The sequence below is a fragment of the Notechis scutatus genome, chromosome 4 (genome assembly GCF_049901735.1).
Source record: "Notechis scutatus isolate UNSWTSFEM ecotype Mainland chromosome 4, rNotScu1.2, whole genome shotgun sequence".
Lineage (NCBI taxonomy): Eukaryota > Metazoa > Chordata > Lepidosauria > Squamata > Elapidae > Notechis > Notechis scutatus.
In genome coordinates this window covers 162,063,779-162,073,446 of record NC_142012.1, presented here as the reverse complement: position 1 = coordinate 162,073,446, position 9,668 = coordinate 162,063,779, and the positions used below count along the sequence as shown (strand labels likewise).

Here is a 9,668-nt window from a genome sequence, read left to right as displayed (position 1 = left end):
ACTCTCCGAAGTCTGTGTCTGTCTTGCTGGATTGCAGAACCAGTGACACCTATGTCCCATATAGGACTATGGGGTCAATGCTGGGCACCCCAAATAGGTGGCTGGGACTGCACGAGGTGCCTCCAAGCCTGAGGCTGGAACGTGTTTGCAAGATCCCTGTGGATGGTGGCTCTGTAGCCTGTGCCGGCCTCCTCCTTCAGCTCTGAGCCAAGACGGAAATATCTGGAAGTAAGAAGTTTTCCTGACGGACGGCCGTGTTCCCTTCTCTAAGTGCCTTGGCCCAGAGGTCACCACCACCACCAGTAGCAGCAACACAACAGGAAGCGACGCAACCCTGACTTTGGAAAGCTGGAATTGCGCAGCAGAGGGCCTGGCAAGAGGAGCCAGCAACCTCTGGGCTCTCCCTGGAGAACGGCAGCCTTCCCTGGGTGGCGTGGTCAAGCCGTTTTCAATGGACGCCAGGAAGGAGCTGGAGAGCAGCTGTCGTCCCCCAGCAGAGCGAGGAAGTGACCAGATGGACAGGGGGGCATGGAACTGAACCGTGAGTTGCCAGCCTGGCAGGAGAGGGCAGGGTAGGGCACCCCCAAAATCAGGGATCCTTGGTGCTTTCAAAGCCTGGGTGTTTGGTTGCAAGAATTTTAACTGGCACTGATGACCTTTCCGATTTTGGGTAATGAAAGATGCGCAAGGAAGCCACCAATATTCTCAGGGAGCACCAAGGACCCTTCAATTTTCAACCCTGGACTACAAATATTCTCCTTGATTGACACCCCAATGTATTTAGGGAGGGAGGGAAGGATAGGAGTCCAAATGGCAGGGCTGGAATGGACTCTGTCCTGAAAATAGAGCATGCAAGGACAAAGGCACTCTGCATATGAGCTGAGGCTAGATGGCAACAACCAGTGGTGGGATTCAATTTTTTTTTTTACCAGCGGTTCTGTGGGCGTGGCTTGGTGGGCGTGGCATGGCTTGGTGGGCGTGCCAGGAGAAGGTTACTGCAAAATCCCCATTCCCTCCCCACCCCACTAACCTGCTTTCCAGCTCCATTCTCCTGTGCAGGGCAACCAAAGAAGACCCAGCCGATCAGCTGGGACTCAATGGGAGGCAGAGAATAGATGGGGGTGGGGCCAGTAAGAGGTGGCATTTGCTGGTTCTCCAAACTACTCAGAATTTCCGCTACCGGTTCTCCAGAACTGGTCAGAACCTGCTGAATGCCACCTCTGGCAACAACCCAGGATGAGGTCTGGGGAGGGAGAACTACCCTCCTCTCCTCCCAAGACTGGATGTTAACCCTTTATAGGAAGTTTCCAAATGGGGAGGGGTTCTATCTGGAATTAATAATTAGGTTTGGGGTTAGATAATTAGGTTTGGGGTTAGAATTGGGAATCTGCCATTCAGCTTCGCCAAAGTTGGGATCCTGTTAATAATCAGCTGGGGATTTTACGACCTTCCTTGACACAGATGTTAAGTGAGTCCTTGCTGTTGTTAAATGAATCACACGGTCGTTAAGTGAATCTGGCTTCCTCGTTGACTTGGCTTGTTCAGATAGTCGCAAAAGGGGATCCGATGACCCCGGGACATTGCAAACCATGATAAATGTGAGCCAATTGACAAGCGTCTGAACTTTGATCGCATGACCATGGCAAGGCTGCAATGGTCATAAGGTGAAAACCGGCCATAAGTCCCTTTTTTTTCAGCGACGTTGCAAATTTGAACTCTAAACAAATGGTTGTAAGTCAAGGACTACCTGTATTAGAAGCTCTTCCTGTTTCTTGCCTGCAGAGAAACCAGGCTGAGCTTTGATTGTATTGTTGTGGCCGCCATCTTGACTTTTTTGACCACTCCCTGAATGATCAAGGGCACTTTTGTGGCCTAACACCCCCCGCCACCCAAACTACAATATCTATTATCCCAGGCTGAGCCACAAGGATTACATAACTGGAAACCAAACTCTTGTTGGAAATTAAAACCCACCCCTCTCCTAGGAAAATGAAATATTTTAGGATATATTAAAAAGGCAGAATATTTCCCCTAAAAGAGAAGTAGAAACTCAGAAGCAGAAACTCACCTAAGAAGCAGAAGCACACCTCCCACCTTTGTTAATGGGCAGGCCATTATGGCCTGGGCCAGAGTATTCTACATAACAAAGTCCTCTACCCATCTCACCACCTGGTCCGGGAAGATTGCATCAGCCAGCACTCAGGTGAAGCTATGTGGTCCAGACAAAGCTTACAGTTAGCTAAGACCCCCCCCCCCGCCCCATGGGAGTCTTGACAGCCAATAGGATACAATTCTTGCACAGGAGCAGAGGGTATAAAACTAAGGGTCTCTCAGCATTTGGACCCTTCTTTTCCTTCACCCAACATCTTGAAGCATGTGATCGTCCTTTTCACTTTGGAGCTCCAAGGCATGTGGTCCTGTCCATCATTAAACCATCTTTCCAAAACAGCCTCCATGTTTCCAGTGTCTTTTTCCCCACTTGGAACTGAACCCAGAAGGATATTTTTTCCAACACTCTCTTTTGGGTTTGAAACATCTGACTCAGCAACCAGCAAAATTAACACCGGATGTTTGAAGTGCGAGAACGGAATTCCAGCTAAATTAAATAGTATTTATATTTAAAATATAGGATTGTGGCCTTACGTTCACATTTGATGGGGTAAGAGGGGGGAATTCCCTCTCACTCCTGATCTTTTGCTTGTGAATATACCATTTAACATGATGTCCAACCCATAACAACCTGGGCTGATCTCAAAAACTGCAATAGAAATGACTGGGTGGGGTGGACGGGGCACCACCAGGAGATCCCAGGGCTATCGGCTAGACAGGAAAAGTGAAAGCCTAACCTCAGACTAAAGTAATGCCAAATCTCTTCTGTGGTATGGCGGGAAAAGCTACATGAATCTGCTCCTTCCCTTCCCAATCCTGAGGAGTTGAGTTTGACCCTAAGGAGAGTTTACTACAGCACTTTTTTACTAAGAGGAAATGTGGGAATTATTCTTGGTCTCTCTATATCCTATCGTTGCCTTCTTGGATTCCCAAACCTTAGTCCAGTTTTCTCAACCATGGACAACTTTAAGACTTGTGGATTTCAACTCCCAGAATTCCCCAGCCAGATTACTGGCTAGGGAATTCTGGGAGTTGAAGTCCACATATCTTAAAGTAGCCAAGGTTGAAAAAACACAGCCTCATGTGATCCTGCTAGGCCGCTCCTTAGACCCTTCTAGGCTCCGATCCCTTATATCTCTATGACCTGGAAGATGAGTAGCTTAAGGCTTGGAAAGGAAATTCCATGGAGAGTTGATGGCTTTCAACCTCCTGCTTGGAAGGTGGCAAAAATGGAGTGGACATTCAGGACTGAGTGATGATTAGCTTTTTATTCTGCTTTTTGTTCGGGAGCTCAAGGCCCATCCCTCTTGGCACTCACCAACCTATCTGGCCCGCCCAAGTGAATTTCCTTCATTGAATTTTTATAAGTAAAAAAAAGTGGGAAGTTTGGAAGCATCCCTTTAATTTCCGAGGCATCCCGCGTTCCTAGAAGATCAGCATAGTGGGGAAGTGACCCTGAATTGGGTTGGGAAGCATACTTTCTGGCTCGGAAAACAAAATAGAATAAAACACATAAAAAAACAACAACGATGGAAATAAGACAAAGGTCGGTGGCGTCGGCATCTGTTGATGGGAAACCGCCATCACGGTTCGTCTTCTAATAATCAATGTAAGCTTGTGACTGTTTGCACTTGTACATTTTAGCTATTTGTGGGATCGGGCAAGCATTTCCATTTCGTGAGAGTGCCCACCATCGAACTCTAGTAGGAGATCATTAGTGAGTCCTTCTCTGGTCTGTCTCCTTTGTCCCCTCCAGGGCTGCTGGTCCTCATTGTATTCCTGTTCCAGATGAGACCCTCCGGGATGTGGCCCACGGAGCTCGTATGTGACAGGCGACTGATCCAGAAATACGTGGCTGAAGCTGTGGACATGGAGGAAACGTTGGTGAGAAAGCACCTGTTAGTCTGTCCAAACGTGCGCTGAGTTTGAAAGGACCCAGTTCCTCCTTCTTAGCCTGCTTCAGATGCTTTGGGGGACAGAATAACAGAGTTGGAAGGGACCTTAGAGGTCTTCTAGTCCAACCCCCTACTCAGGCAGTAGCCCTTGACAACACTGTCCAATTATTTACTAAGTCTGCATTACTATTACTATTAACCTTCTTATCCTTCCTTTCACCCATCTCCTCCCACTTATGACTGTATGAACGTAACTTTGTTGCTTGTATCCTTACAATTTTTTTTATTATTTTATTGACTGTTTCCTAGTATGATTTGATAGGCCCTAGCTTATTATTATGTTTCCTGGTATGATTTATATGTTTTATATGTTTCCTATATATATGTTTCCTAGTATGATTTATAGTACCCTATGACTACTATGTGTTATACCTATGATTCTTGACGTATGTATCTTTGAGAGCATATGCACCAAAACAAATTACTTGGGTGTCCAATCACACTTGGCCAATAAAGAATTCTATTCTATTCTATACCTTTTGGTTGTCCAATCTCTTCTTAAAAAACTTTCAGTGATGGACCACTCACAACTTCTGGAGACAAGCAGTTCCACTGATTAATTGTTGTCACTGCAGAAAATTCCTCCTCGTTTCCAGCTGTTATTTCTTGTCCTGCCTTCACGTTCCTTGGAGAATAGGTTGACACCCCCCCCGTTCTTCTCTGTGACAGCCCCTCAAATATTGGAGCACTGCTATCACGTCATTCCTAGTTCTTCATTAGACTACACATTCTTACTTCCAATAACCGTTCATCGTACAATTTAGCAAGGGGCGTGCATAGTGCACAATCGTGACTACCGTCCCTGACCTATTGTCCCCATTTATTTGTACCTATTTCCTGTATTCTTACTCATTATACTTATACCTATCATCTTGTAAGCGATTGACAAATCAAATAAATCAATAAAAAGTCCCCATAATAATATTTGCATTTCTAATAAGAATATTCCCATTTCTGTTTCCTGGACGGGGTGTAAATGAAAGGCAGAAGTGAAATTTAGTTAGCCTCGAGTTGATTTTCTTCTGCTTTTGTCCTGTCTCTGCAGAGCCAGTGTGAAGAACTTCCTTTGCTTCTGGAACCCGTGCATTTACCCTTGGTGGGGTTGAACCTCAGGGTGTGGAAAACAAAGACGGTATGTATGTAGGCTGTATGGAAGTCACGGTTCTTTGGGCTTCACTGTCTGGGCTGCAAAGGTACTTTTCCAAAAAGCAACTGACTTTCTTCGTTTTTTTTCCCCCCTTGAAAACATTTCACTTCTCATCCAAAAAGCTTCTTCAGTTCTGACTGAATGGTGGGAATGGAAGGATTTATATCCTTTGCAGTCACCTGGTTGTTAGCACTCTTTCTGAGAATTGTTCAGGCCACTTGGGGGTTTATCTACGTCCTCAAAATCACCTGAATCAAATGGTTGTGGAGCCTTTTTGGGACTGCTGAAAGGACCATGTTGTAGACAGGAGATAGGTGGCATCATATCCTAATAACAGAATAATAGAACCGGAAGGGACCTTGGAGGTCTTCTAGTCCAACCCCTGCTCAAGCAGGATATATCATTTCAGACAAATGGTTGTCCAATCTCTTCTTAAAAACCTCCAGTGTTGGAGCACTTACAACCTCTGAAGGCAAGTCATTCCACTGATTAGTTAAGAGAGGGCTGCTCAATGTTAACATAGACGGTCTCTTTGATCCCTCTTTCAAACCATTGGTTCTGTCCGTCTGGGCCAAGTGGACCATTGTTTCCAACCTAAACCACTGGCTGAGGAATTCTGGGATTTGAAGTCCACACATATCTTAAAGTTGCCAGGTTGGGAAACAAGAGTTAGATGGATACAACTGTTATGGGAAGAAGAAATAACCTCGAGGAACAGTAGGAAAAAGTCTAATGAAGGTAACCTTCAGGTAAAAGAAATCTGGGTCCAGGACAGAACGGTATTCTGACTAAGCATCTCAGACAATTTCTCTTCCCCAGTTCTCATAAGCAGGGGTCTCCAACCTTGGCAACTTTAAGACTTGTGGACTTCAACTCCCAGAGTTCCTCAGCCAGCTAAAGCTGGCTGAGGAACTCTGGGAGTTGAAGTCCACAAGTCTTAAAGTTGCCAAGGATGAGAGAGTGAAGATGCATTCAGACTTGCAAGCTTTATAACTTATAAGAAAGGTAACATTAGCATGCATCCCTTTGGTTTCCTAGTCTGGTCTGCCTTGGAGAACTAACAAGTGTGGTGGTGAAGCATGACATTTGGCTATAGCTTATATGGATTAGTGATGATATTTTGGGGGGCGGTGCTGAAATTCTGCTGTAATATAAAATAAGGAGGTGAATGGCACTGCAGCTAAAATGAGGACAGTTTTACCCCTTAGATTTTAAGAAAATCCTCTGTTTTGGTCCCACTGTCCCCAGTAAATACAGCAATGTCTCTCAGTTTGACAACTTTTTTTTTTGTAATTTTTTTTTTAAAAATTATATACAAAAAATCCATTCCATTTCAATCATGCGTTGATTAGGTACATAGTTCAAATTACTTATCCATTATTAATATTCTTCTTATTCATCTTAACAACATAGCAGTAATCCCACTCCCATATACGTAATATAAATACAATCTGGTATATCTATTACATTAATTCCTCTTATTACTTTATTGATATGTCTAATCCCTTTTAGTTTATTCTATTTTCTATCCATTGGTAAAACAAGTCGCATGCCATATAATATTCAGATTCAGAAGAATCAGTTTGACAACTGTTTGACAACAGTTTGATAACCAGCAAAGCTGGCTGGGGAATTCTGGGAGTTGGAAGTCCATACCTCTTAAATTTGCTAAGGTTGAGAAGCACTGAAATAAATGGCAAAATTACTGACTCTATTTCAGAAGGGGTGAGGTCAATATAGACAGGCAAGGTTACCAAGTTTTTGGGGTTTGGGGATCAAACTGAGTGGGTAGGCATTCCGCTGCCACTTATTGCTGAAGTCAACGTTTGACAACTTGACACGTCCTGGTAACCGCAAAGCTGGCTGCAGCTTCTGGGAGTTGAAGTCCATACCTCTTCCTTCTGCAAGGTTGAAAGCACTGAATAATGGCAACTGCTCTATTTCAGGGCAGGTGAGCACAATCCACCAGAATTGATAAACTGGGATGGGTGGGCACACCTGGCTCGTGCAGTTAAACCACTTGCAGGAACGGCCCCGGGGGGGGGGGGGCCCAATCCAGTTTTTGGGGGGGGGGGGGGGTTTTTGAAAAAACATACATCCTGTGGAGTGACTCAACTGAGAAAGATAATTCTACATGGATTTGGAGCAGGGGTGTCAAACTCGATTTCATGGAGGGCCACATCAGGGTTGTGTTTGACCTCCGGGGGGTGGGTGGGGGGCATCTTAAGGTGGGAGTGGCCAGCTCTACACCATTCATGTCAAGGGGCACCGGTGGTGGCCAAGTGCTAAGGCAGGACTTCCCTCACTCTCTCACTCTCATTATAATCTTCCTTCCTTCCTTCCCTCCCTCCCTTTTCTTCTTTTTCCCTCCTTCTTCCTTCCCCTTTCCTTATTTTTCCTTCCTTGCTCTCCAGCCATTTCTCCTTCTTTTTCTTTGCCTTTCCTCTTTCCCTTTCTCCTTTCCTGTCCCATCTTGGTGGCTCAAATGCAGAAAGGGAAACATTTCTCCTTTTGTTTTTAGTTTCTTTTGCTAGCCCTCTGCCAGCCAAAACAGAGCCCGGGAAGGGGCGGGCACATAGGCAACCCTCCTGAACTCTGTTTTTGTTGGCAGAGGCACTAAGGGCTGGTCCTTGCTGTTTCCAGGGCGGCCATGCGGGCCAGATCTAAGCACCTTGCGCACCAATGGAGGGCCATGGGCCTTGAGTTTGACATCCCTCATTTAGAGAATAGATTAGAATATAACAACAGAGTTGGAAGGGAGAATGTAGAGAATTATGGAAAGCAAAAACACCGGAGTCATTGGTGATTGATGAATGCATGAAAAGTGGCATTCAATCAGCTCTTTGGTAGGAAGAAGAAGAAGAAGAAGAAGAAGAAGAAGAAGAAGAAGAAGAAGAAGAAGAAGAAGAAGAAGAAGAAGAAGAAGAAGAAGAAGAAGAAGAGAAGAGAGAAGAAGAAGAAGAAGAGAAGAAGAAGAAGAAGAAGAAGAAGAAGGAAGAAGAAGAGGAAGAGGAGGGAGGAGAGGAGGAGGAGGGAGGAGGAGGAGGAGGAGGAGGAGGAGGAGGAGGAGGAGGAGGAGGAGGGAGGAGGAGGGAGGGAGGAGGGAGGAGGAGAGAGGAGGAGAGAGAGAGAGAGGAGGAGAGAGAGAGAGAGAGTGTATCAGAATTAAAGAATCAGGAAATAAGGTTAAGAACAGAGAAGGAACCATAACTAAAGGAGAGAGGAAAAGAGAAAGAAGCCGAACAAGAGAGCAAAGAAGAAGGGACAAAAGGAGCGAGAGAGATAAGAGAAACAAGAAGTACAAGATCCAGAAACAAGTAGAAAGATACAAGAGGAAATAATGATCTGATGAAAAACTGATTAAGGCTTTGTTCAGATACTTATTAGAATATAAATTAGAGGAAGAGCATGTCAAGGAGACAGTGGTGGCCTGGGCAAAAAACTTTGGTAATAACTTTGAATGGTCACTCCACACAAGCAAAGTACCAGCAAAGGAGGGGAAAATAACTCCAGAGAAGTTTCTGAGACAGGAAGTCCAGTCCTGCCAAGAATGTAATAAGGGTTAACGGAGAGGCAGTTTCTGTAAGCAACACCAGAATGTTTCCTTCCTGCCTTCCTTACAGGATTAGCCCAGTAATTTCTTCTAACAACCAGTTCTCCGAACTGCTTAGAATGTTAACAACCGGTTCTAGCAAATACGTGCGAACTGGTAGAATCCCACCCCTGGTTTATATATATAAACCCACAAGCACGAAGCCGAAAGCACCAGCCTGAAGATGGCGAGTGGGACCTCGTCAAAACGTTGCCAAGATGCTCTCAATCTTACACAGGAAAAGACCCGAACACGCCAAGACCCGCATATATGTGTGCGTGTGTGTGTATACATATATACATATATACATACATACACATATACACACACACATAAAATTTGTTTTCTTATGTTTTTGCGGGTATTTATATGTATAATATGTATATATTATTAAGACGTGGGAAAATACCCGAAGAAACCTAAATACCTAAATTTGATATATATATCAAAACTGCTGAGGCTGATGAAAGCTTACTAAGTACATTAAATGTAATTTTAAGTTCTGGAGATCACAAGATGTCTATTTCTTCTTTTACAAGTATACCTGGAACTCGTATTAGAAAAATGGCATCTGCCTTCAATAAACCATGTCTGGAAGTAATTTGGATAGCGGCTAATGAGTCAACACTGAACAGGAAGAATGTGTGACATCTCCTGAGCTGTTTAATGATAGAATGGGTGGAGGTGAAAGAGAAGAAAGTCACACACAAATGAAAGGGTGGAGATTCTGGAGAAGAGAGATGTGAGAAATTTTTGTAAAGTGTGAAGGATTGATATATACAGTATACCGTAGTTGTGGTGGATGTTTGTTGGCACTAAAAGATAATGGGGAGGCAGTGAATGCTCTTGATATAAACATAGGATA

The 9,668-nt window shown here is 44.5% G+C and overlaps 1 protein-coding gene across 1 annotated transcript in view; it reads left to right on the top strand.

Moving 5' to 3' along the window:
• The first annotated feature begins 380 nt into the window (after positions 1 to 380).
• Positions 381 to 9,668, top strand: part of THPO (thrombopoietin) — an 11,064-nt gene continuing 1,776 nt past the window's right edge. The window contains exons 1-3 of the mRNA XM_087962581.1: positions 381 to 541; positions 3,866 to 3,993; positions 5,110 to 5,196. Of these exons, the coding sequence (XP_087818707.1) occupies positions 529 to 541; positions 3,866 to 3,993; positions 5,110 to 5,196 (228 nt within the window). The 5' untranslated portion in view covers positions 381 to 528. The remainder of the gene's footprint in view (positions 542 to 3,865; positions 3,994 to 5,109; positions 5,197 to 9,668) is intronic.